The sequence below is a fragment of the Candoia aspera genome, chromosome 2 (assembly GCF_035149785.1).
Source record: "Candoia aspera isolate rCanAsp1 chromosome 2, rCanAsp1.hap2, whole genome shotgun sequence".
NCBI classification, from domain to species: domain Eukaryota; kingdom Metazoa; phylum Chordata; class Lepidosauria; order Squamata; family Boidae; genus Candoia; species Candoia aspera.
Window position 1 is genome coordinate 168074555 of NC_086154.1, and position 27853 is coordinate 168102407.

The window sequence follows — 27853 nt, forward strand, 5'->3', positions numbered from 1 at the left end:
CGGATAGAACATATTATACACAAGCAGCAGATGCCTCTACTGAACAATTATTTTCAAGGAAATGGGAAAAATAGTTTTAGAACATTACTTATAGGAACAGGACACAGTGATCAAGATTAGTTTGTCCTAGCAGATGGTGAAGTCATGAAGTTCACTGACCCCAGTGTGCTTTACTGTATCTGTGTATCTGTCTGTCTGTCTGTCTGTCTATCTTACATCTGAGTTCTGTGTTGTTATTTTTGCAGTAATCATTTCAATTCATCAGAACCTGCAACACACCTGCAAGCTGGGCTGTTATGGCCTGAAATGGCAGCTTTCTGAACATATCCACAAGAGGCCTTACATTTTGGATGCCAATCAGCTCGTGTTTACCATGATCCAGCTCATATACTGACACCAGTCCATTTGCCAACATTCCTTTTATTAACACTCTGTGCCACCTAAGAAACAAAGAAAGATAGGATTCTATTCATTTAGAGTGAATAGATTCATAGAAAGTAAGGGGTGGACTTAACTCCCTGCCCAGTGCCTCTGAGAACACAATCTTCAGGTATTAATGTATTAAAAATTTCCTATTTGACTCCTCTTGACTCCAAGCTGCTGCACTGGACCATCTAGCAAACCAAGAAATGAAACCTTTGCTCCCTTTTTCTACCTAGAGTAGAAGATAGAAGACCATTTAAAAAAAGAAAAAAAAATCCCCTTTGAAGAATGTCTATCATGTGGGAACAACTATTTGCACAAGGGATACATAGTTCTTTGTGTACAGCTATTCTGCCCCCCTTTCCTGGAAAACTTATGGAACTTTTAAAATTCTGTATATGAAACCGCAAGTAGTGCCAAGAAACAAAAAAAAGAAAGCAGATGGCCAAGACATGCTAGGAATAAAGCACAAATACTTTACTTAGGAAGAAGAAAACCAATGTAAATACATAAGACTATATGTTTAACCTTGAGTGTTAAATTATATCTTCATATTTAAGGGAAGTATCCTGGATATTACAGTAAATGTTTGTAGTAAACAGCAGGGGAGGAGGGATGTATCCTGTCTGGAAGCTGGCTAGAAAGTGTTGGAAAAGATAATCTTTGACCTGATCCATCAAAATTGCTCCTACAACTTTGAAGACACAAGAACTGAATCTAGACTATGTCTAATTTTTATCCCACTGAAATCAATAGACTAGTCTTGTTTCAAACCATAGTGAAGAGAATACAAATCCCAAATAGAGGGTGGGGTACTTATAAAAGTTGCTTACTTGTTTTTTACTTTAGCTGCATAGATTTTGTTTTTTTCAACAGCAACAGCTCCATCTTCTGCTGTGCTATAATACAGAAGCATTTCTTCCATCAGCACTTCTAAATTGTGCATCTCTTGCCAAGACTGGAGGATAAAGTAACCTGGGTGGCAGGCCAGTGAAACAAAAACATCCATCTGTTCCTGGGGTTGGACAAGTGGCAATGGTGGTGGCATATTCAAGGTGGTTTCAACCTTGCTGGACTCCAGAATATGACGAACTGTATCTGTGGAGCTCTGTTTGGGCCCTAAGTCTGACACTGCTGGTAAATCTGTTTCCCTTCTCCCAGGGACACTACTGGGAGTGACACTCAGAAAGGCATCCTTCTGATGCTTCCACAAGTCAGCACTGGTGATCTGCCTATTTATACTTCGATCTGGGTCTGGAAAATTCTTTGGTGTAAACAGATAGATGTGTGCAATCTGGTCATCCAGTTTAACTACCTTATTGAGAGAGAGAGAATATTACAAAGATCAAAAATAATTTCTTGATCAGAACAATAGCATAGAGAACTATAATTTAGAAAACTTTTGCACCAGCATTAAAATGTTACCAAGACAAGTGATTAACTGAGGTAATACCAAGCAAACACATAAACCAAGTCACTAATTCAAGAAGAAATAGATCTTAAGGGTACTGGTACACCAAACCACAAAGTTAGTTACACAAAGACAAATATAATGCCCACAAACTTTCCGGTGATTACATCTGGTAGTATTGATGTAGCATACAATATACAAAAGGGTAGATCTGATTGCTAATGCCTCTTGCCGGCCTCTGCAGAAGATTTTACAGAGTGTAACTTACATCAGAACTGATGTCAACATTCCGGGTCCTTAAATATGTCTGGAAAGCCTTTAACAGGTAGGAGCCAAAACTATCCTAACATGCCCCCATACCACCTTGTAAACTGTGAAGCCCTGAAAGTCCATACATTATATCCCTCCCATTTACTTCACTGAGAAGAAATGCACTGAATATTTTTTAAAACTTGAGGACAGAGACAGTAGAAATGCAATTCCTCCCTCTTAAATGACTTGCAATATTAGTTGATCTTGCAGTACATGGTACTGAGAAAGACTAACAAATCAAGTCCTTTATCACAGTCAATGACCAGAGGTAGGTACAATTCAGCATAAATATTACAGGGGAAAAGGTGAGCTGGATAAAGGTAGGTAAGCGATTTACACAAAAGGGAGGAGGAAAAATTAAAAACAGGTATGAACTGGAGTACCAGACCCTATTTAACTTATGTAAGGCAGTGGGAATTGCAAAAAATGCTTAACTGTCAAGTAAGTACAAAGCTATATTGCTGAATGAGAGTCTAGTAGAGTATTAAAATACTATTATATTAAAACATTTAGATAATTAAAATGTGGTGATAAAATGCAGAAGTATAGACCAAAACAGTAAAATTCTACCTAGAATACTTTGAGTTACTACTTTTACTTTGATAAACAAGCAACAGTTCAAGAACATCTTCCCTTGATGTTAAAGAAACAGACGTAATATTTTTTACCTTCATGCTGCAGTCAGTACAGTTCAATACGGTATCTCTTAGCCAAAGTACAGCATCTGGAGTCCACATGCCAATATTAAGAGGAAGGTCAGCCAAGCAGCATTTTAGTGCCTAAATAATACATAGTTGCAACAGCATTCAAGTTACACATGGCAACAAGATTCATGTTTCCTTTGTAAGTTGCTCAAAACCATCTCGATAATTAGTCAATAGAGATCCTCATACCTGAGGTGGTATTGCAATTATTTCTCGCAGGAATATTGAGGGAATCTCTCTCAGCTCCAGCACTTTTACAGATGCTACTGTTCCGGTATCCATAAACTGAACATCAAGAGTCCGGCTACTGTGAACATTTGTTATCTGAGAGGTGGGGGTAATATCAAAATGGCAGAACGATGTTTAACACATGGAAAGATAAGATGCATTCCAGGCTTGGTAAGTCACTAATAATGATCATGGATAGAATTGTCATTTAAGTAGTCAGGCAATGAAAAGCTTGCCAACAATTTACTGCAGCAGGTGGAATCATTCTATCTAATCTATTCATCCACCCACCCAGAACCTGTTCTCTGCTCCTTCACTTTCCTAAATGTTAGTTTCTGAGACTCAAACAACTGTTCTAGATTAGGGAACCTCCAGACGCGTTGAACTGCAACTCCCATAATCCCTAAGTAACATGCCAAATTATGCTGGGCTTTCTGACTATGCAGGGAGCTGTAGTTTAGAAGAGGATGTTTGGCATATTGGTTTCCTAGTCAAAAGCTAGGAATTTTCTTTTACTTTATGGTTTAACTGGTGGGATTGGCTTTTATTCATTTGTTTCTATAGTGGTACAAGAAAAGGAGCAATGTTCCATCTCACAATGGTGTCAGCATTCTGTTTCACCGGAAATTGGCTCAGAAGAACTAAGCAGAAAGAATGTTTCAACTATCGGCAGGTGAGGAGACACAGTCTGTCCTTAATCCAATATTCAGTTATGCAACCCACCTAGAAGATACTAGAGGATAAAATCCCCAATTTTTAGAAAAAGCGTTTCTATCTACTTGTCAATATTATATTTCTTACCTCCACTCGGGCCCATTTTCCTTTACAGTTAAGCAAGCAGATCATGCCACAATAAGGTAGTGATACAGAATACCCTGTTACCTGCTGGAGTAGAGTTGAAACCCGATTATGTAATTATAATGGTTACAATGAAATGTAGGATAAGTTCATAGCGCTTATATAAATTGCTTACACCCTTAGTGTTACTTGTAATTAATTTATTTTATTTCCTCCAATCCTAACAACCAGCACACAAATCGTTGAGTTACCTTCTTATGTCCACTCCAGAGCACCGAAAGTAAAGTATTACCAACAAACTGGAGCAATCACCGCTATTTAACCATCCAAAATGTATGTTGAATATAATACTACCTTAATGCAAATATTTAGTAGCCACCATCTCACAGTATTCAAAATCAAGGCATACTAGTTTATTGTGCAAGACGGAGAGATCTAACTAACAAAACCAGAGTTTTTTTCACTCTGGTATAAACCAAAGGTCAAGAATAAGAATGTGGAAAGATCAAGGATGGGCAGAGGATTTTTTTTGGATGAAGGGCTGTGTTAATATTGTGAAACCCATTGGGGGCCACATAGTTGGATGTGGCTGCCAATGAGTAAGAATAGGACACATCCCACTTTCACAAACACAATGGCTTGGGTATTCATGAATAGATTTAGTCTGCCTTTCTTCTTCAAACTGCCAGTGATCCTAGTTAAGACTGCAATTTCCCACTAATTAAAAAGTCAGAGCACCCTTTAATTTAATTTAATTTTTAAATTTAATTTATTTTTAATTTTTATCCTGCCTTTATTATTTTTACAAATAACAGAAGGCGGCGAACATACCTAATAGTCCTTTCTCCTATTTTCCCCACAACAACCACCCTGTGAGGTGGGTTGGGCTGAGAGAGAGGGACTGGCCCAAGGTCACCCAGTCAGCTTTCATGCCTAAAGTGGGACTAGAACTCAGACACTCCTGGTTTCTAGCCCAGCACCTTAACCACTAGACCAAACTGGCTCTCATAATCTTTGCATTCTGCTTATAGTCCAACAGTGAGAAAAAGAATCCCACTGATTTATCTATAATAGTTAGAAAACTGTTCACTGCACTACATTTTCCATAAAAGGATTTCTGTGTTAAATAAATATATGGGCTTCCTTCAGCATGGGGCATTTATTTTTAGTATTGCAAACCTAACATAGCTAGGTAACCAGTATATGTAAATTTTTAAAAAAGCGATTAAATACCTATTGTACATTGTCAACAAGTGTAGTCAGCAAGAATGAGTGACCAACAGCTTTGAAATTCCTCACTTGTTTATAATGGAATTGCTAGCAACTGCCTTGGAAGTCTCTTAATCTTGTAAATTTTTAGGCAGAAACCAGGTAGACTCACCCTGTGGCGGAAATAGTTTTCCAGTTTTTGCAAAGCATCAGAAAGCTTGGTCAGGCCCTTTGATGGCACTTGACAATATAAAGTTCCATCCGAGTTAACATTGGTTACCCGGACATCCGTATAGAGTGCATCTACCTACAAAGCAAAGCACACGAGACATTGAATGCCTCTACAACTTAAAAACTTACCTGTTTTATTAAAGTGATATAGAGGGGTGAAGGCAGTACCTGAAGATGAAGCTCAAGTGATTTATCATGCAGAGCCTTTAGGCAAGTGGCATTGATGTTGATGTCATCATCGCCTGATGTGTCATATAGGATAATAAGGGGAATGTTGCTTTTCTCCAATATTTCAACAGCAAATATCTTGCCACAAGTTTGAGACTCTACTGTCTTTACCAAGATTGGATCGTCACAGAAGGCCTCTAAACCTACGGTAAGGCAATCAAGCAAAATATGTAAGTTGATGAGCATTACGATTTGGAGCTTTTTGTTTCAATATGTCTTTTAGGACAGTCAATGCTTAGTATCAGGATTATATTACGATGGTGAAAAGAATTCCACCTCTTTATTTTTTACTCTGGCCACTTATTATGCTTTTCTCTATTTTTTTAAGAGAAGTGCTACAAGCATTAAGGAAGCTTGGAGCTCCTATTGCTGCAAAGGCACGATCAATGCCTGCCGAAATCTAAAAGGCTAGAAGGCTGAGTGAAATCATAGGCTTCAAAAACCTTTGAAATTTTTATTTCCTCCCTGAATGGCTAAAGTACCCTAAAATCATCTGCCCAGAACTTAAACTACAACATAGTTGAAGAAAACAGATTTTCTTTATGGGGAATTCTACCACAGAATACACAAACCTTTAAATATACATAACAAACATCAGTGAGGTTTCTGAACGTTGGACTGGCTTCAGCATTATACAATGAATTTTGCTTCATTCTAGGATTATAATTTAACATTACCTGGCTTGCAAACATTATTCAACTATTTTTCTAATCAAAAGGGATCAGCAAATGGGCAGCTCCATTATCAACTCAGGGTATTAAGCAATATTCACACCACAGAATGCCAATGATATCTTGAAAAGCATCAAGGTCAGCTTCTAACTCAAATCAACTAGAGACTATGGCTCCACTATTTTTTTTAATGTGCAAAATGAATATACTGACATTGTTGCCTACTAAGCTGATTTATGAAATTCTGGAAGGTTTTAAATGCAACATTAAATACAAGTAGCCCTCAACTTACAACCGTTCATTTGACAATGGTCCAAAGTTACAACAGTCTCAGAATAGGTGCTTTATGGCCTGTAAAGACTACCAAGCATTGCAAAACATTGCACCACCCTGTGTTTTGACTTGACTTAGATAGAAATTTTGGTCCCAATTGTGGTTGTAAGTCAAGGACTACCTGTAAAAACCATTTTTAGCCCAAATGAAGGCTTTTATTATACAAGGAGTTTTTCAAAAACTAATCACAAAAGGAGGAGGCCTGCCTTCTAGTTGATCTCAAAAAAATCTAGTCATAAGGTCACCACATTTTGCCAACTCTGAGAGCATAAAATGGCCCTGCCAGGTACCATCTTCAACACCTGTTGGAATATTGCAGTCTGTAATCTCTTTCCCCCACTTGTTAATAGGATGTTACACAAATAGCATGTGTACCTATTGAAAAGAAAGAGGCATATCTTACCAGCAAGTTTACATTTGGAAGCCTGGAATGGCAATATATAGAAATGCTTGGCTAATTTGTACACTCTGCAATTTTCTATGATTTCAGTAAAACCATAATCAACGTAGCATACCTAGAAACACAATGAAATGAGACAGCCAGGAGTCTTAACCAGCCACAATACATATGCCATTTAAAAGTATTTCTTTGCACTTTCCCTGAGGGTTTGCCCTCCAAATGTAGGCTACAACTCCCATTATCCTCGGCCAGCATACCCACTAGCTGTACAAGCTACAAGAGTTGTGCTAATAACAGCCCAGCTGCTTTACAACCATAAGTGGCTGTAAGTGAAAGGCCTTGAGTTTTCAGGAGAGGTTTTTTTTTCTTTTGCAGCTTCTTTAGCCATCATTTCATGGAGTAAAAAAACTGGAATATTCAGGGATTTTTTTTTTAACACCCTAGGGCTTTGACACCATGATGAGGCAAGTCCGTGTCACTGGAAATATTAGGCCAGAAGTTATGTAACATGTTATATAGAGCATATTTCTGTCTACACAAAAAGCAAGTCACCCAAAGTGATTTTAAAAAGTTTCTGTTTATTAAACAGAGCTGCCGACTCTGCGGGCAAGAGTATCGAGGCACAACAGGGATTGAAGGCTGTGACTTGTTCCCCTTAGTTCTTTACTCCTGATCTCTTTCTCTCATGAGGATCTTATAGAGAACAGGGAAAACTCAATTTATTTTACCTGAGCTTTCCTATATGTTTACCTCCCAGCTCAACAAGGAGACAGGGACTGGTTACTATGTGTTGGCATCAACAGCCTATATCAGGATTAGGAAAATGGCTAAAGTGCATTTCTCAATATTTCATGCCTCTGGTCATGCTGGCTGGGGCTGTTGGGAACTGCAAAGAGAGCCAGTTTGATGTAGTGGTGAAGGTAATGGACTAGAACTGTAAAGTTAACCCAACTATGGAAACTCATTGGATGAGTATGGCCTAACTGCTCTCTCAGCCCAGCTTCCCCTATAGAGTTGTTGTGGGGCAAAAAGAGAGGAGGGAACACCACACACTGTATGCTGCCTTGAGGCCCTGAATGCAAGACAGCATATAAATGTAACAAACCACATCCCAAGAGTTATAATTTCCCCACAGGTGAGGTAATGGTACAACAAGAAGTAAAAGACAAAATCTCAGTACTGTTTCAGCTGATAAATTGTCCCTTTTGGGAGATGGGCGGTGATAAATTTGATTGATAAATAAATATTAAAATAAATAAATTCTCAGTTTGCCTAAATAGAATTTCACCCAACAAATTCCTTGATTGGAGTATTTTTAATCACAGAGTTTGATTTTTAGAAATATTCATGGTGGCTAAAACAATAAAAGAATTGATTATAATAAAATTTGGGACCAGCATCCAATTTTTGTATCATTTTCACTACAGCAACTTTTTGCACTTGCCTTTAGCCTATTGCCCTCTGTTGAAACAATCTGCGCCCGCAGCCAAGCGTCTTCTTCTGCAAGCGCAGCAACAATCTGTCCAACTCTAGGAGACTGGATTTGCAAAGCTGAGGAATTCTGATTGTACCAATCTTTCATCTCATCTTCCATTGCTTCCTGGGCAGCAGAATAGTTTGCACCCACATATCTATGGGATTTCAGTTTGGCACAAGTTAGTGTAAATCAGTAACTAGGAAAAATCGGAGCATTTAAAGTGTTAATACTCTCAAGTTAATGTAACTGGACTATGGAATGCGTTAACTATGCTTTTTAGTATACGAGTTTTTAAATTCATCAATTTTTAGATCAAAAACTTAGGACTTTAGATCAAAAGTTCTGATCCCAAAATATATTAAAAAAACAAAGAAGCAATACCTTCATTTTCTTACACAAACTTTTGGAATGAGAGAATTCTATACAGATGCATCAGTTCAAGCCTAATAAAATACATATTAAACTTATGTAATGATAAGGCAACTGAAAAAATCCTATCAAGGAAAAAGGGGTTTATAGCACCAGATGTACAGCTACTTGTGGATGAAGTCAGTTTATTACTAACGATGAAGGAAGAACAGCATTAAAAACAGCATAGAATCCGAAGATTGTTTACTGTATATGCATGGCTTGGACAGATAGATGTAATTCAGTCAGAATTACAGCATAAAAGGAGTAAATCATGAGTATATTTCCAAAGAGGAAAACAAAGGGAGTTTGACAGGGTTAGGATGCTTCCTCCTTCGGCAGCAAAAGTGCTGACAGATGAAGCCATAGAGGAAGCATTCAACCTGTGGCACTTTGATTCTTTGCTGAAATTGTGGCAGCTTAGTGATATGAGCTTAGTTGATTTTTTATGCTTTCAGTTTAAAATGCAACAGCATTTAAAACAATTGTATTATTTATATAATCTATGGACCAATATGGAATTATTATTTTCAGATTTGGGGATTTACAATTGCATGTACAGCCAAATGAAATAATATTTCAGGTTATGTACTGTATGGTAAAAACATATTACTGCTTTAAATGCATTAGTATGTTTATATATTTTATTAGCTGCTTTGAACAGCTTCTGTTGGAGGTAGAATAAGGTACAGAAATGTTAATAGAATTATTAAACATAGTAGGTTAATTGTAAACCATCATATAAAACTGAACAGACTCACAGATTAGACAGAAATATGGTTACTGTTACTAGGTTGTTTCAAATTAAACCTATACAATATTTTATATAACAGATGCATTGTTTGAAAACTTTGTATGCTACAAATACAAGTTTACACAGGAATTTCAAGTTTATATTCTTCTGAATATGCCTGATTGCAACGTATACTCTCAGCGATCACCAAAATAGCAATTCAAAATAATGGCAGTTCAACTCTATAATCTTAAGTACTTAGCCCTTAGTAGATCCCACAATTTGTTGATTTTGACGAGGAGTATATCTGTGGCATGAGAGTGTCTTTATGATCTACCTCCTCCAATAAAGACATACATGCAGCACTATTTCATCTGGAATGCTCATCAGTTACAACAGGCAATAAACTAGTATGTGCATAACATTCAAGAAAATATTTGCTTCACTAAATTGGTCACATTACCTAATACAACATTCAACTGGTTTCAACTTCATCCTACCAACCGTGAGTAGCTGTGAATATTAGGGCCATCTAGATCTGGCGATTTTCCATCTCTGACCCTGAATGGGGCAACCCTTCCCCATTCAAGAGTGGTGCAAAATCTAGAGTCTCAGTGGCAGTTGTGGCCAAAAGAGCCTTTATATAGCTTTGCCTGGTGTGCCAGTTGCACCCCTTCCTAGATTGGGAGGCCCTTCACACTGTCACCTCAGAACTGGACTATTGCAATGTGCTCTATATGGGGCTGCCCTCGATGACCACTCGGAAGCTTCAACTGGTCTAGAATGCAGCAGTGCAGGATGTAATGGGCAAGCCTCGGTACACCCTTATGACACCTCCACTTCACGGGCTGCACTAGTTACCATTAAACTTCTGGGTACAATTCAAGATGCTGGTTACTACACAGGGCCAGATGATTTGAAGGACTGCCTATCTCCCATGGTTTCTGCCTGGCTGGTACAATCTGAGAGAGTTGGTGCGATTAAACAGTGCCATATTTTGGGATCCAGAAAGTCTGCCTTTTCTGTCATGGAGCTTGCTTTCTGGAATACGGCCCCCCGAGATCCATGTGGCTCCCACTCTATGGTGTTCAAGAGATCTTAAAGACTTGAAGGTTCTCCCAGGTGTTGGGGTAGGGTAGATGGAGCTCCTTATGGTATGGGTTGTGGAGATGGTTTGTTGTTGTTGTTGAGTGGCCAGATTTCCATCTTATTTATTCATTTTGTATTGTGTTATTTAATTTTTATTCTGTTTTGCTATATTGCAAGCTGCCCAGAATTGCTAGGAGTTGGGCAGTGCCTAAATCAAAATAACAACAATAATATGCAGTAAACAAAGCAGGAAACTGTAATAGATACAGTTAGCCAGGAAATGTACATACTCATCAGTTTATTAAAAATAGTTTGATTTCAGATTAGAGCCTTTATGTAGAGCCTTATGCAGTCTGTATGCCTTTTGTACTATTTGCCTACATATGACATGAACATGAAAATAAGGATAAATATTTCAAAACAAAGCAAAGCTTCTGAATAAATATGGGTAATATTGTGTTTTAACAAGCATCCATAATTTTCCAGGAAGCAAAATAGGGTGGATGCTGGACAATTTTTCTTTCAATTAAACTGCCCTTTTTATTTAATTGGTTCAAATATAGGTCAAACTATATTAATGTGGCATTAATATATTCATATATTAGTAGTATACTGATTATTATCAATAAACTACGAGAATATTAATACATTAGGATATTATTATACTAAGATATATTATAGTAATAATATACATATAATGTAATAAACTATATAGTTTGAAACTATATTAGTATTTGAAACTATACCAATACAGTAGTATAATAAAAGTAGTTGGAGATAAAAAAACATAATCTAGCAGGTAATCATTGTGATTTACAGAATAAGTCTCTTAAACTGTATATCTCACTTGTTGAGTCATTCTCAGAATACTGTTCCTTCCCTCTTTCCTTCACACAGAAATGCAACTTTTAATTTGGCATTTATAGTTGATCCTAGTTTTCACATTTAAAACATGGCCTTTAACATGCAGTAGGCTTTAACATACTTAATACAAATAAATACAGGTCCAATTTTACACCTGTTTTAGACTTACTGTACTGTTGAAACAATTTACAGAGGACTATCCTCTCCAAATTTTAACATGATTATTCTGGAAAAAATTGTAATTAAAACTTTATGGATTGTGTCCAGTAGGGCTCAGGATATTTCAAAAACCTACTGACCTCATGACAGGAATGTTTTAGATTTCATTCTTTTTTCAGCTTTCAATCTGAACTTGAAAAAAAGATGCTGCTGCTTTAATGAACTGAATTACAGCAGCATTTTTTTTAATGCTAGTCTTAAAACAGCTTGTGTGAAAAGACAGGCTGCTTTAACTAATAGAAAAGGAATTCTGCATTCATGTAAGGTCTGAAGTGCTTCCAAAACTTTTTTGAAGCATGTCCAGTCCTAGTAGGCAGGTGAATCTCTTTAAGTCTTAAGTGAATGGCAATTCCCTGATAATAATTATTTTTGGAAATTTTTTGGAAAATAGATTTTTATCCTGCCTTTTTTGATATATGTAACTCAAGGTGGACAATGTACCTAATACCCCTTCCTCCTATTTTCCCCACAACCACCACCTTGTGAGGTGGATTGGGCTGAGCGCGCGCGACTGGCCAAAGTCACCCAGCCGGCTTTCATGCCTAAGGCGGGACTAGAACTCCCAGTCTCCTGGATTCTAGGCCAGCACCTTAACCATTACTCCAAACTGGTCTGTAAGCAGAGGGAAAACACAATAGGCTATACCCATAGAAGTGTTCAAATTGAGATTTTTCCCATTCTTACCTATGATTTTTAGCAACTCCATGCACCAGAGAAATGTCAAAGAGAGGTTTATAAACTTACCTGACAACAACTTCATTTGTAGAACTTAGTTCCACTACCAACACAGATGGTGATATTTCTGCTGGGATAATTAAAGGAGGTACAGAAACACTTTCCAAATCTTCTTCTTGGGATTCCTGCTTTGGCTTAGTAGACTGTTGTTCAGCTGGTCTCTGTAAGTCTTCACATGTGGAGTTCTTAGCAATAATATTCAGGTTCTTCTCTGCCTGCTGTTTTGGCTTTGCGTAGAGAATTGCCTTCTTTGGATTTTCAGAAATATAATTGACTGTACATATATCTGAGAGTAAGTCAATGTTGTCCAGAAAATTCTGAGGCAATGCTGCTTTGTATGTGTCTTCATATACTTTGGGGAGTGCATTAGCCCAAAGACCATTAGAATATTTTATCAAGATGGCAGAGATATTTTGCCTGAAGTCTCCATGAAGGGTAGCAGCTTTAGTTTCCACATTTTGTTTTATTAATGGAGGCTGAGACTTTCTTTCTTGGCTTGAAATGCCCTTTCCTGGGTGATGCATTTTCCCAGGAGGGTTGAGAAGTATATCTCTTTGGCCACCTGAACATACCTTCTCTGCCTTTGAAAGAAGAGAAGGAGGTTTTAAAAAGACACATTAACTAAAATGCTCAAGCTCAATGCTACTGTTCAAGCTCATTGATTTGAAGTTATCGAGCCTTTAGTTCCAAACATTGCTGTCATCTTTCTTCAATTTTTTTCTTACCACCTCAAATTAAACTTGCCATTTCCCCTTATATAAAACATATTTGAAGTGAGCAGCCAAACAGAGGATAAATGTACATTTGTCTGGCATACTTTCAAACATGTGCTTAGTTTAATAAAAGATTTAAAACTTCCAGGTAATTGACGCATGCATGGTTCAAGACCTAGACATCTACAGGACCATCGTCTCCAAGAGGTCTCTGCCAACCTTTCAGATCTGGAAGAGAAATCTCCCTGCAGGTCCCAACCCATCTGGAATGTGATCTGTAGATAGTCCAGGGTTGGGCCTTCTCAGTTGCTGCCCCCTTCCCTGGAACAGCATTCCCCTAGATATCCGATAGGCCCTGCTCACTGTAAAACAGTTACAAAATTATTTTATTTTTGGTTATTTCAGCAACACTTTGGAGTACATGGGGGTGTATTTGTTCCCTTCTGTAGGGTACAATTTTATATCCATCACAGCTGTTCCCCAATGTCTAAATAATTGTATTGTTATTGTTGCTTTTCAACCTACTACTGTTTAGAGATCTAACATGCTCAGAGACTTGGAGCAGCATATATGCCTTACATACTTGTGAGAAAAAGCTGCATATAATCACTTACCTCTTTTGATTATGTTCAGGTAAATCTTTCCAACCCAAACCACTTATTTTGATTGGCTGAACCTCCTACTTTTCATACAACCATGGCAGTCTATTACAACCATGGTCCCTATAGGTACTGGACTGCAACTCTCATAATTACCAACTGATGTGCCAAAATGCCATTCTGGCTAAGAATTTTGGGAACCAAAACACAACACATCTAGAGAGCGCCAGGCTATGGAAATCTGACCTATGGGTATCACTGATTTTTTCATGAGTATTTTAAAAATGGGTTAACACTGTGTACAAACATTTGGAAATATGTTTAGAATTAGAGCAAACTGGAAAAAAGCCCCAACGGACTATGCATGTGAGAATGCAATCTTCAAGTTACAACATATTCCAGTAGACTGTTAATACAGAACAAAATAATGTAACTTCTTAAAACAATTTCCCAATTTATTTCTGGCCATAATTAGTATACTGCTTTACAACTGAAGCCCTACTGGAGCATTTAATTTGCAGGGTTAGCCCTAACTACAAGCAGGAATCTGATTATGCAAGGCTGTACATCCTAAGGCAAATACCTTTTCCAAACACAGCTAGTTTCCATATACAAATGCCCATCCTGTATGGTGCGGGGAATGGCCACTTTTAGCCCAAGCCTACTTAGGGGCTTAAATAAAGCCTAGAAGCACAACCTAAAATCTTTTGTTCTTCAGTCTCTGTTGCCCTTTGATCTGCAAAGTTAGAGCTGCCCAAGGATACAAATTTTCTACTGTCCCTTTGATCACATGCACAGATATTAAGTAGCTATATTTAGGGTGGCAATCCTCTCTACATCCATTTCAAAGAATTTCCACTGAATCATGTGTGGCTTACCCCAGAACATGCACAAAAAGTTTTTGCCTGAGTAGTCATGCTGTTTGACATAAAAAGTCTTCATAATTTGAGAATTAAGAACACTGTTGAGCTCAGATGGGAGGCATATACAAGAACACACAAGATACAGGGGCTCAATGGATGATTTTGTTCAGATATAGTGATACTTTCAGGATTTTAAAACATGAGATCACTCGCTATATTTTGAGTTCAGCAGGAAGCTCTCAAGAACAATTTTATCCAATTAAGAGTGGCATTCTATATATTCTTATTCATGGACAAGCTTCAGCACTTTGACAATCCTAATTCAGCTGACTGCCTAGGCTTTTACATGCTGATCTTAAATTCTGATTTCCAAGTAAGCCAGCTTGTAGATTTTCATTTGAAAATTTAACACATACATTCAAATCAGAAAATTGGTCTACAAATCATTTTATCTGCTCAAGTTGGCACCTACCACACAAACATGAGGCCAGTATTCAAACTGTGCCAGCAAAGCTGTATTAAAATCCTCATCATATGCCTCTCTGTACAACTGTGGTATCTTCGATAACCATATTCCATTGCTGAATTGGTTTATGATGTCTTTTATTCTTTTCTGAATCTCATTTATATCAGTATTTGAGTTACGAGGGGGGACTGGTTGCGTTAACTGTCTTGGTTCTTTTACATTTTCTGCAAAAGCAAACACATATTCTTGAATATACTTATTTTGAAAGGAACAATGATTACAACTATTAATAGCCTAAAAATGAGCCACAGTGTGTTTCATTTAATAAACCACAATTAAACCAAGGCTTAATTCATTACGATTTATTACACAAATTGTAATTATTACATATTCTTTGGGGGGGATGATGCAGAATCCTTAAACCCTATAATTGCAAGTTAAAACATATTTTTAAAAAGCTTACATAAATATTCCATTAATACAAATAGTGATTTTTTTTCACCTGTTAAGATACTCCTACAAAGCACCACTATGTTGCAGACTTTAAAGCGACGCTGGCTGTTGGTGTTTACATATAGATCCATTAATGCATAGACAACTGACAGCATAGTAACTGCTTCTTCCCTGCTATACCAAAAGCTCTTCCTTTAGGTGCTAACAGGAATGAATGTGTTGCAGCTGCTGAGTTAGTTCAGGTATGCTTCACCTACAATACTGTTTTGAAGGTAAGCTCATCATTCTAAAAGTGTAAGGTAACAGATAGTAGGAAAACATTTAAATACTGTTAATCAAAGCAAACACAAATTCCAAATTAATCACAAGGAGCTGATGGAAGATTGAAGGGGGATGCTTAACTGAATGCAACCTCTCTGTATTTACCTGCAAGCCTTTCAGGCCACAGTTTAGATTGTGAAAATACATTTAGTTTGGTATGTTATCAAACTCTCACCAGAATGGTGAAAAAAATCATGTATTTAAAAACAAACAGCTATGTTTAGAGAGCTATGTTGGAACTTCTTGTTGAGGTTCCAACCAATGGTTTAGAAGTGCTGAATACAGCAAGCAAAGATTTCACAGTGCCAATAGTTTTAACCACTGCTGAAGAAATGCAAAGATTTCACAATAACTGACTGAAGAATCTTTGGGAAAGAGAGGCTTCATTTGTTTTACAGGTGGAGCCTATTTTTGTTTACTCAAAACTAAACCTCATCCAATTCAGCTAAAGTTAGAAGCTTCTGAAGTTTAAAACACCATACGTTTTCTCTTCTTTTTGAACAGAGACCTATTTTTTAAATCCATGACATTGATCTGTATGGAATATCTCTCATTTCCTTGCAAAGATATGGATTAAATCACTAATCACTACAAATTAATTACTTTAATTCTATGCAAGATCTTAAAATGTTAACACAGGTTTCATGACACTTAAAGAGTCATAGGATTGAAATAAGTTACTCAAGCCATGGTGCTCAACCTTCTGCTCTGTGCAGGAATCCTGTTAAGTATCCCCCATAGAAAGAAAGTTGGAAAGGAAAAAACAAATACTCACAAAATAGCCTTTTCAAATCCCATGTACTAGGAAGCTAGCATAACCAACTGGAACTAAGTCGGGTAATACGAAGTTCTTGGCTTCTAAAATACCCAACACCCTGTCATTTTCTGATAACTTTTGAAATAAACATTCTTGGAGATAGAACTGACAACTTGACTGCCCAAATCTTTTTTTTTCTTTTTTGGGGGGAGGGGGAATAAATCTGGTATGACCTAAATTGCTTTCAGTTATATATTTGCACAGGAAGTAGAACTGTCTTAAACTTCCAAGAAGAATGGTAAAAAGCCAAGAAACAGAAGCATAAGCAAATTGCCCTTTTCTGGTTCAGAATATAATATTTGCACTCATCCATAATGGGGCTTTATTTTATTATTTAAAAAATAAACTCCATTAGATTATAGGTGATAAGCCAGAACTCCTTTGGCTTAATGTATTATATGAATATAGCAATTGTGATAAGTCATGGCTTAGAACGTACATTTTTTTACCCATCAAACTCAGAATTATGGTCTCAGGCAGAGAACTTGCACGTCAGCTGATATTTTATCCTTTTATATATTAACTTACCTAGATAAAGCATGAATTAGAACTATACTTTTACTGTCTGTGTAGACAGATGCAGTGCACGTTAGCAAGAGCTTCCCAACTATCGGAAAGTGAGAATTAGCTTCCCAGCCAACCATCAAAATGGGAACTTCTAATAACATACCGTTAATGTCTAAAGGCACATTTCTTGTCAGATGAACTTGAAGCTCTTTTTGAAACCTTGGCGGAATCGCAAGTCTTCTCTCAGGCCTAAAAACCCAAAGCAAAGAATCAGACTTTCGTTTTTTAAAAACTCCAGCTAAACAGCCAACAAACCATAGAGACTCTCTACCTGCATTCTTGTGTTCAAGTGTAGTGGTTGTTACCCTATTACATGAAATGGGACTATTTTATTCCATACAAGTTAGGCTGGACAACTGAAGGTAAACTCTTTCCTGCAGGAAATCCACATAAATTTGTGGTTAAATAAACATACAAACAAATGAATATATATAAACAAACTGGACAAAACAAAACAAAAATTAAACAAAAAACTAGGTACACTGGAACAGGCTCCGCTACACGCAGCCTTAATAAAGAATCCAGCATAAATTAATGAAGGCTGATTATTTTCTGTGCCCAGCTTCTATTTTCTTTTGCAGGTTTTGTTTCCTTGCAACACCTTCACAGCCATACCATGCATTCATAGCTACAGAATCTCAATGCAACTGAAATGGCTTGCAAGGAATGTTAAAGTCTGTGCCCATCTCTTTTCAGAAAGCCCTTTTCTGCAAGTCCAACAACCACAGATTTCTCTATCTGTGCAGACCTCACTAGCTTCTATCATGAGAGGACATGACAGCCCTTTGGGCTTTCAATGAAAGGCTGTTTTTATGAATGGCCTTGTCCCCTGCATGGTTCAATGATGGAACAGCCCACTCAGAAAAGAAGCCAAGACCACCCTACAGTTGCTTGGCTTTGCAGAAACAGGGCTATCAAAAAACCCAGCAGCTGCAGTAACAACTCCAACATCTGTAAATTAGGAAAAGACTGGGAAGTGGAGATTGTCGCCATTGGCAGAACTGAGAGTGAAATTCCTGGATGGCTGGTGATTGCTAGATCTACCAGACCCATAGCATAAGCAATATCTATTACTTGCCAGTTTCATCTTCGAAGCTTCTTACACCAAACATTATGTCTCTCAGTGAAACCACCAGTAATTCTGACAGATTCATTCATTTATTCATTCCTGACAAATGTTTTCCTATTTGAGAATTTATATATTACTGGGACTTCTGGAAAAGAAATGTATGGACTGAAGATGGCTCTGTGAAAAGCAGAGCCGCTGACCACGGCAGAATGAAGAGCTGGCAAGTAGCCCAGCTCTCTGATGCTTCCTCTTTGGACAAGGAGAGGACTTGAGATTGCCCACATGCACTCCAGACAGCCATCTTCACAAGGAGACCGCAAGATAGCAGTCTCCGGTGGGTTTAGAGCTCTGGGAGATGAGGCAACGGCCATCTTGCTCAAACTGCTGTCAGCGCCTTTGAAAGGAGATTAGGTTCACACATTTCCTTTTCTAATCACTTTCAGAAATTGCTTGTTAACTGCTTTTCCGCTATTAGGAACCTTTGGACTGACAAGTTTTACAGCACCAGGGGAGCTTCCTTCAACCCTTAGCGAAAGAAGTTTTAAATACAAATTTAAGGACTTAAAAAAATATTTTTTGGAACAAACAGCAAAAAGGCGATTAAAACTTTGGTTTTAGAAAGTTACAAATGGACTAAGGATTCAGATAAATTTGAAATAAGATTTTGGAATTAATTATAAGGAATCCTTCCCATGGGAAAATGCTTTTGTTTTGAATTCTTTTTAAAAAGCATAATAAGACTTTAAATATTAGACACTAGAGGGAACTAGAAGGAACTAAAGATTACAATTAAAGGCGAAGAACACTCAAACGCGACTTACAAATACAGATTTTTCTTCCCAGCGTTTTTCCTGCAGGTGGAGAATGAAGCGAAATATTTTAACATTGGACATACTGAAGGATATTTTTGAACAATGGACCCAGAAGTTAATTTTAAGAGTGTCTGCCTCTATAGACAGACTGTGTTTAAAAGATGTTATGGAAGAGGAACAAGTTTTACCTGACAAGATTGAGACTGAATTGAAAGTGGATTTAAAAATGAAGGCTACAAGAATCACACTGGATGTACAAAAGAAACTGGCTAATGTCTTAATAATGAAAAGGGATATACAAATAACAAACTAAGAGAGTGACCTGGATAACTTTCCCAAACTGGATTTACAAAAGAGGCTTGTTAAAGCTTTGAAGAAGTTTGTGACAAGGGACAAAGAAAAAATGAAGAGAAATCAAGTTCTAGGACATTATTTGAAGAGTCTAAAGATGAAAATTGTTAGAAGTAAAAGGAAGGAGTACAAAGTTGGTTTATTTCATCAAGGTTAAAAATTATGTTATCTCTTGTAACCCTTAATGGACTTTTGCTGACATCAGGACTGAAATGACAATGCTTTAAGATTTGTTTATAGATAATGGGATATGGGAAGAAGGGATCATTTGTCATATTTTAAGAGAAGCTGTAAGTTATTAAAATTCTTTATATTTATTGTGATGAAGGGGGAAGTCATTTCTTTATAAATTTCTTTTTCTTTACTATATTCTTTTTTTTCTATTTTTCTATTTTCCTTCTTTTCTGCACCTTCTATTTTCTCTCTTTTTAAAGTTTATATTAGTTTTTATTGTTGTAATTGCAATTTTTAATAAAATTACTATATAAAAAAAGAGAATTTATTTATTTCTGGTAAACAGTAGCCAAAATATCAAGTCTACCATAGATGGGCAGCATTTGAGGGGTCACGAGTCACTATTCAGTCTCCCAATCTTTTGGAGGACTACAGAAGATGATTAACAATGGGTGATCTCCTATTTTGAAAATATAAGGGCTAGCAGTTTTTTAAAAAAATACTGTATAACACAAGTCTCATTCAGACAACCACAGGATTTCATATTTTCTCAGATGGGGTAACTAGTCATTACTACTACTTCCACTGCCCCTGCAGTTCTTGGTGCAACCTAGAATTTACACAGCACCTAGCAAAAAATATTCCAATTCAATCCAAATCTGTATCTGAGTAATATCTATTAGGACCAATCAATACTATATCAATTTTGTGTTCAATTTCAGTTAGTCCTAATACTCTCAAAATTGTTTTTTTCCATGATCTAACAAAGATATTTTACAATCTACTTAAATCTATTGATTTTGAGAGAAAAAAAACCCAAATTACCTTGCCTTATTTTTGTTTAATATATGATGAATCTTGGGCAGGCTTTTAAGATCCTGCTAATGTACCCTACATCAATAAATAGCATTCATAGAATTATTGCAGTGTTTATTTACTCTCAGCTAAAAAGGACTCACAAACAATAATACCAACATTCTGAAAGGACTATTTTCCTAAAAGCACAATAGGAGGATTAACAAGGCAATATGAACTAGCCTGAAAAATTCAGTCACAACAGTCCTTGCTGGTCTATCTGTATCATCATTTGATGACCCAGAACAGCAGCAAACAATACATGGAGAAGTGATGGCACAGCAGCTGAGCTTGTCAATTTTGATTTCTGCAGACTGTGAAAGGGGGAAGGGAAGAATACTACTAAATCACTAAACATCTGGCATAAAGCACCTCTTTTTCCTTAAATTGTGCATGCACAGTTACAAAAAAAAAGACATGCCAGTTCAGTTTTGTCTAACTTTAAAAATGGACTACTGCAAATTTTGAAATCACAGAACTCCTAGTTTAGAAGAAAGGAGATTATTTTTTTCCTCTTCAACCTAGATTATTCAAGCAGTATAACAACTGCAGGAAACTGGAACAGAGTTTTACCTTCAGTCGAAGCTAAGCACACCTAAATTTAACATGCTGTTTCTCCTGATATTGCAGAAAGAATTCCCATATGCTAATTTTTTGTTCCTGATTTAGGGATGTACAGTTTAAACTTTATGGCTTAAAAAGGTACGATTTATGTAAACAAAAGTCTTATCAAAACAGCTCTCTCCACTTATAGTAAAAAATAAAAATTTAAAAGCAAATACATAAATATTGTGACAAACTTCAATTTACTTTAAAAATATAAATATATTGTATGTAATTAAGTTAGAACATAAGGCTGTACTCTTTATTATCAATGCTTTCACTTTATTCAAGAACAAGTATGTTGAATGTTTTAGTCTTTGAATTAGAAAAACAGAAACAAAGAAAAAAGCAAGTTCAAATCATCATTGCTATTAAAAAGCTAATAAATTATTCAGATTTAGACTATGCATTTAACTTTATACAAAATAAATGTATGTTGTTTTTGGAGAAACATCTCTGGAAACGATCAGATGTTAATTTATCTAATCAGCAGCTTTAAATTTGAAATTAACGTTCATGATAAGGCTAGACTATATTAAAGTAATTGGGGTAAGTAACACTTGCTTATAAATAAACATGAAGAAATGTTGGCTGCAGGTATCACTTGATATGAAGAGAAAATCAGTTATCTATTCTGCTAGCATAACTCAACCATATTTCTCTCATAGGCCTTTCAGATTGTGTGTGTGTACTTGTGCATATGTGTGTACCTTCAAGTCAGTCTTGACTCCTGGCCACTGCTTGGGCGTGTCCCTGCAGTTTTCTTAGCAGGAACTTCAGAAATTATTTGCCATTTTCTTCCTAGGACTAAGAAAGAATGACTGGCCCTAGGTCACCCAGCTGGTTTCATGCCTAAGGCACGACTAGAACTCACGGTCGCCCGGTTTCTAGCCTAGTGCCTTAACCACTACACCACCCTGACTCTCCTTTCAGATCGTAGCTAATTCTAAGGCAGACCACTGAAAACTAAGGGCCTGTATAAATTAGGAAGTTCCTTTGCTTTTCCACATTTATTTCTTGACTATGTGTGTCTAATTTTGAGATCTGTCCATTTATTTTCTCTGATAGAGATATATGAGGAAAGTGAAAAGTGATGCAATTCACGTGTTACACTAAAACATTACCATCAGAAAGAATATGCTTGATTACTTGGGACCAAGAATGTTACCTGCTTAGACAATCTGTTTTAACTACAGCTCTATTTAAGCCATGGTGTAGTGTTAATTGTAACAATTTAAAAGAAGAACAGTAAAAAGTATTTCACTCATCACTGTCAAAGAAAATATTGTGAAGTAATTCTCCACACACTATTTATATCAAACAAAAAATTAGAAAAAGCCTGATCATACTGTACAATTTCTCTTTTCCTACGTTTTCCCATTATACTGACCTTCCTCTTCCTCTTCTGGCTGGCATTTTTTAAAACTTTTCCCATTATTTCCTGTTATGATTTCCCAAACTCCAGTGGAAAACAAGAGATCTATTTGCCTATAATTCCTGTACTATTTTCACTTATCACTGAAGTTATACTTGGAACACCTGCCTATACCATTAAAAAGCAATTTCATCCTAAGGATACACAGAATTCTAAAATATCATTGCAACAACTATTGACAAGTTTTCTAACCTGTTCACCACGGTCACATGTCCTTGTATTAAAACTTCATTAGGGACAGCCACCCCAAATTCAGGGGATAAAGGATATGGTGCAGGGCTCATACTAGGTTTAACAACTGCATAGCTTCCTTTGCCTCTCAGTGGGACTGTACCCCTCTTAACCTCTTCTGAAAAACGCATTAATCCAGGTTTCCTCAGAGTGCCCTTTGGCTTGCCTAAAATACAACAAAATAGACACAACATCCTAAATCTCATTTTCTATTTACCTATCACTAGGAAGCATTTCAGTAGAAGTTAATTACCAAAAAGCTGAGAATCTGATAAGCGAGGACATTTTAGATAAACACTTGGTACCTTAATGCATAATAAATTTTAACATTACTTGCTTATATCAGGATTCTATAATCTCTTCCAGCTTGGGTGATCTGACACACAGACGGATACACACCCACCCATCTCTACAGGCCACAAGGGCCAAATCTAAGTAAAACAGTGTTGTCCTGAGTGAGCAAAGTTGAAACATTTTCACCTTTTTGTGTGTGTGTCCCACAAAAAGAGACATTCAATATAACCTTTAATAGTTTTTTTAAAAAAAAGCTAAAGTTCGCTCTGTTGAAAAATGCCAATTCGCCACTGAATTTTAGCAGGGAGAAAACCCCCTGGAGAATTGAACTGGGCAGAGGAGTGCATGCAGTCCGTGGGCTTATATGGTAATCATTTTGGAAGAAATATACCCAGTTATTAAAGAAATCTACATTTCAGAACATAACCAAATACTGAAGAATGCAGCTTTGTATCAACTTAACAGACTATGAAATTGTAGGCATAATGGAGTATGAAATTACAGGCTGAACTATGAAATAGATTATGACATTATAGGCAGAGATCTTCCTTTTCTTTCCAACATTAGCAACTTTACCATGCAGCTGTGAGGGGCATGTGAATTGTCCAAGTGCTTGCATAGTTCACTGCAGTCAGCAGAAATTCCACACCAGATAAGCTCAGCCAACAATTAGCAAGTAGCTGATTCATTCAGGGGGCTCAGTGTGGTGTTTTGCAGCTGACAAGCTTACCTACTGAGGCAAGGGGAGTTGTTTTTTTCAGCCTCATCTGGCAATTCACTTGCCGTTTTGATTTTCTTTTGGAAGTTCTCTGGCAGGCTACAAGCTGAGCAATCCTTGCAGTCTCCTGGCAAACAACAGCATGGCAAGTTACCTATGCCAGGAGGAAAGAAACGTAGATGGTTATGGATTAACAGCTTTATACATTCCTAGTTATGGGAGACATTCATTCATTATAAGCCATTCCAAACCCTCTTTGCATTTGCTTGGAATGCGTTAAAGCAAGCTTAGCTCACACCTACGCATCTGCCACCACTGTAGAGATTAAAGCAAGCTTAGCTCACACCTACGCATCTGCCACCACTGTAGAGATTATGGCAATGTTAATGCCCAGAGCAGAAAAAGATGGGGGATCCTTAGATATTATGGTTTACGCTCTTCAGCGCCATTTAGAAACATGGCCTTCAACCCTTGGATGATGCAAGCTGTTGTTTTTTTTTAAGATGGCGACCACATGGGCCGTATGCCGAGGCAGCGTTGGTGTAGAAGCTTTTTGTTTCTGTATGTTTTTTTCTGTATGTTTGGTTGGCCCCCACAACCACTGAGCTAGCAGGGGAACCCAGTATAGCACTTAGCAGCTCTCTAGCCTGTCATGAAGACCCAGAGACACACAAGGCCCCTAAGGCTGCAAAGGCTACTGGAGGCAGCAGCAGAGAGACTGGAGACACAGCTGAGGAGCTTAAGCAAGACCTGGTGGCTGTGGAAGATGCAGAGGATTGTGGAGGCAATGAGACACTAGCAACTCTCAGGCACTGGATGGCGGCAGCAGTGGAGTCCAGAGATGGTGCATCTGGACTGTTGAAGCCAGCACTGGTGGAGAGATTGGGGCCACGCCTCAGGCCCGGCTGCTGGGCCTAAGAAGAATCTCAATGAGGCCTATATTAGCCCAGTGAGGGCTTTGACACTGGTATCTCAGTGGACAGCTGGCATGGTGAACTTTGCAGCCTGAGTGGCCTTGGTGGCCCTTAGCCTCCCCCCCCCCCGACACTGGCCTTGTGGATTTGATCACCCTGGGCCTTTTGGGTGCCTGCCCTGTTGGTGGGTGGAAGAGTGTGTGGAACTCTTTGGTGGGTTGGGGTTTTCCTCCCCCTTTCTCCCAGTCCCTATTGGATAGGGAGGGTCCCTCAGAATATCTATTGGGCCACTGTGAGGATTATTCCGGCTATCTGGTGGATCAAATCACTCAGATTTGCTCTGATTTGGACTGTGACTGGCCAGAGCAGGCTGAGGTGCCTGGGGCATGGTCTAGGGGTGTGATCTGGGAGGAGTTCGAGCTGGCAACTCCCAAGGAAGTGGACAGGGTTTTCTATGCTGTCAGCTCAGCCACCTGTTTACTGGATATGAACCCCTCCTAGATCATAAAAGCGGCCAAGGAGGTCACCTGCAGTTGGGTCCAAGCAGCTGCGTCAGCCTGAGGAAGCAAGTGGTACCTCTTGCCTTCAAAGAGGCAATGGTGCACCCCCTCCTCAAGAGGCCATCTCTGGACCCTATGGTTTTTGACAACTACTGACCAGTCTCCAACCTTTCCTTTTTGGGGAAGGTTGTTGAGAAGATGGTCAGACTGCAGCTGATGAGAACCCTGGAAGAAATGGATTATCTAGACCCAATTCAATCAGGTTTGCTGGGATTTAGCACTGAGACAGCCTTGGTCATATTTGCTGATGACCTGTGGTGGAGCCAGGTTGGTGGTGGTGCATCCATCTTTGTGCTCCCTGATCTCTCAGCAGCTTTCGATACCCTTGACCATGGTATTCTTCTGAGCCGGCTCTGTGGGCTGCGGATTGGGAACATAATTTTACAGCCATTCTCTTTTCTCCAGGGCCAGTTCGTGTGGGTGGGGGGACTGCTCCCTAGGCCCTTCCTGGTGGGATGCTGCAGGGCTCTACTCTCTCTCCCTGCCTTTTCAACATCTACATGAAACCACTGGGTGAAGCCATCCACCAGTTTGGGAGTCAGCATCATCAGCAATTAAAATGTTTGACCCTGGCCAGCCAAGTGAGGCTGTCAAGGTTCTGTCCCAATGCCTCAAGGTTGTGCTGGTTTGGATGGGGAGGAATCATCTCTGACTTAATCCTACCAAGACCAAGCGGTTGTGGGTGTTTGAACCACCCTGGACTGGGGATATTCCATCTTTGACCTTGGATGGCATAGTACTTCCCCCTTCAAAGTTGGTATACAATCTGGGGGCCTTCCTGGGCTCACAGCTTCTGCTAGAAAAGCAGGTGTCATCTGTGGTCAAGAAAGCCTTTGCACAACTCCATCTGATGCACCTGTTGTGCCCTTTCCTAGATCATGGGGCCTTCATGCCCTAGTTACCTCATGGCTTGACTACTGCAATGTGCTTTACATGGGGCTGCCCTTGAAGACCAAAGGCAGTTTTAACTGGTCCAGAATGTGGTGGTGCAAGCAGTAATCGGCTTTTCACCCAGGCCTTTAGCAAGGGAGAGTGAGACCCCTCGCTTTATTGCACTTGCCATCTTTTATGTTTTATTGATTTTATTGTAATTTGATTGTTGTGAGCCACCCAGAGTCATTGGGAGTCAGTCAGCATGCAAGTTTACTATATTATTATTACTATTATAACTTTCAAGACAGACACACCGTGTCAAGTTTTGGAGGCAGTGCTCAAAAGGCTCAGATGGATTTTTGTGTATGTATGACAAGCAAGATAAAGACTACAGTATAGTCATCCCACCATGTGAATTACTCAAGAACGGTCATTAAAAGGGTAAGTGCCTCCAAGTAATTACGCACAAAGGTCTGGATATAGATTTTGCTGTGTGTTAAAATAATCAAAATTCAGTTCTAACAAGTTTCAGTTTGTGGGATGTTTACAACCACTGCACATTTACATATAGCTTAATTATAAAGCAAGGATCTCTCACCTCACCACTTTTGCCAATTTCAATCCTAACAACTCCAGGCATACTCTTCAGATATCCCTCTAATGTAGCATGTCCCAGCTGCTTAAAAGGAATCCAATCTCCAGTTAAAGATTTATATTCGCCTTGCAAATGGGAAAAGGGTACTCCAGTTTTATGAGACTGGAGAACAGCTCGAAGCATTTTTGCTACTAGATCTGCTTCCTGCATTTTTACCTGCAACAGAAAAGTAATTATACTTGAATTTTAGATGGAAGTTAGCAAGCATTGTGGATTTGAAGCATTAATATGCAAGAAATTCAATGTTACTGTATTCAGAATTCAAAACTAAATACTCAATCACACTAGGAAGATGTGTTAGTTATTTCATAATGACAAAGCATCTGAAAACAAAAATACTTTGTACAGGACTGTTGAAAAGGATAACTTTCATACATCGGCCTTTGAAGGAAAATCAACAGAAATGTAACAAGTGAAACCAATATTATTATTCTATGTTTTAGGAGAACTATCATCATCTGTGTCAAAACTTTTTTTTGAATTTCGACTGATACTACATCCTTAAGAACCATATGCTATGATTCTCACAAATGAATTGAGATAAAGGCGCAATATTAGCTTAGAACCATTTTCCCCCATAGGAAGATAAAAAGGAAATAAACTTTATATTATTTGAAGTATGATACAAAAATTGTTTTCCTTAAATAGCCAAAACAAATTGTTTATCTGGGGGGAACCCCATAAATCAAGTCTTTAATCTCCTAAACCACACAGGTGGAGTACTTTTTCTAAGGTCCTTGTCAACCCTTGTTTTTACAAAATTACATTCATATCCATACATCAATAAAGGAACTATATAAACTGTGGCACCCTTTTAAAATGAATTTCTACCACAGGAAGCCCTCAAATATTGTACAGGCAATATGGGCCACGTTCTCATTGAATAATTCTATCACCTTGGAATGGAGTGCACAAAATATAAGAAATAATCTTTCAAGAACCAAAATAGCTGGAGAATAAACAACCATTGGAAAAGTCCCTGTTTAAAAACTTTTTTTTTTTTGATTTGGAAAAATTGAAAGTACATTAAACCTATT

General features: G+C 38.0%; 1 protein-coding gene across 1 annotated transcript in view; it reads right to left on the reverse strand.

Annotated features, from left to right (window-relative positions):
- Positions 1 to 27074, reverse strand: part of TDRD7 (tudor domain containing 7) — a 29109-nt gene extending 2035 nt beyond the window's left edge. Inside the window, exons 1-15 of the mRNA XM_063294813.1 lie at positions 26760 to 27074; positions 23827 to 23968; positions 22764 to 22968; positions 17376 to 17461; positions 15121 to 15338; positions 12483 to 13054; positions 8393 to 8579; positions 6952 to 7063; positions 5485 to 5687; positions 5258 to 5392; positions 3880 to 3960; positions 3040 to 3174; positions 2815 to 2925; positions 1257 to 1738; positions 280 to 440 (exon numbers count right to left, since the gene is read on the reverse strand). Of these exons, the coding sequence (XP_063150883.1) occupies positions 280 to 440; positions 1257 to 1738; positions 2815 to 2925; positions 3040 to 3174; positions 3880 to 3960; positions 5258 to 5392; positions 5485 to 5687; positions 6952 to 7063; positions 8393 to 8579; positions 12483 to 13054; positions 15121 to 15338; positions 17376 to 17461; positions 22764 to 22968; positions 23827 to 23968; positions 26760 to 26966 (3037 nt within the window). The 5' untranslated portion in view covers positions 26967 to 27074. The remainder of the gene's footprint in view (positions 1 to 279; positions 441 to 1256; positions 1739 to 2814; positions 2926 to 3039; positions 3175 to 3879; positions 3961 to 5257; positions 5393 to 5484; positions 5688 to 6951; positions 7064 to 8392; positions 8580 to 12482; positions 13055 to 15120; positions 15339 to 17375; positions 17462 to 22763; positions 22969 to 23826; positions 23969 to 26759) is intronic.
- Between the last annotated feature and the right edge of the window lie 779 nt (positions 27075 to 27853).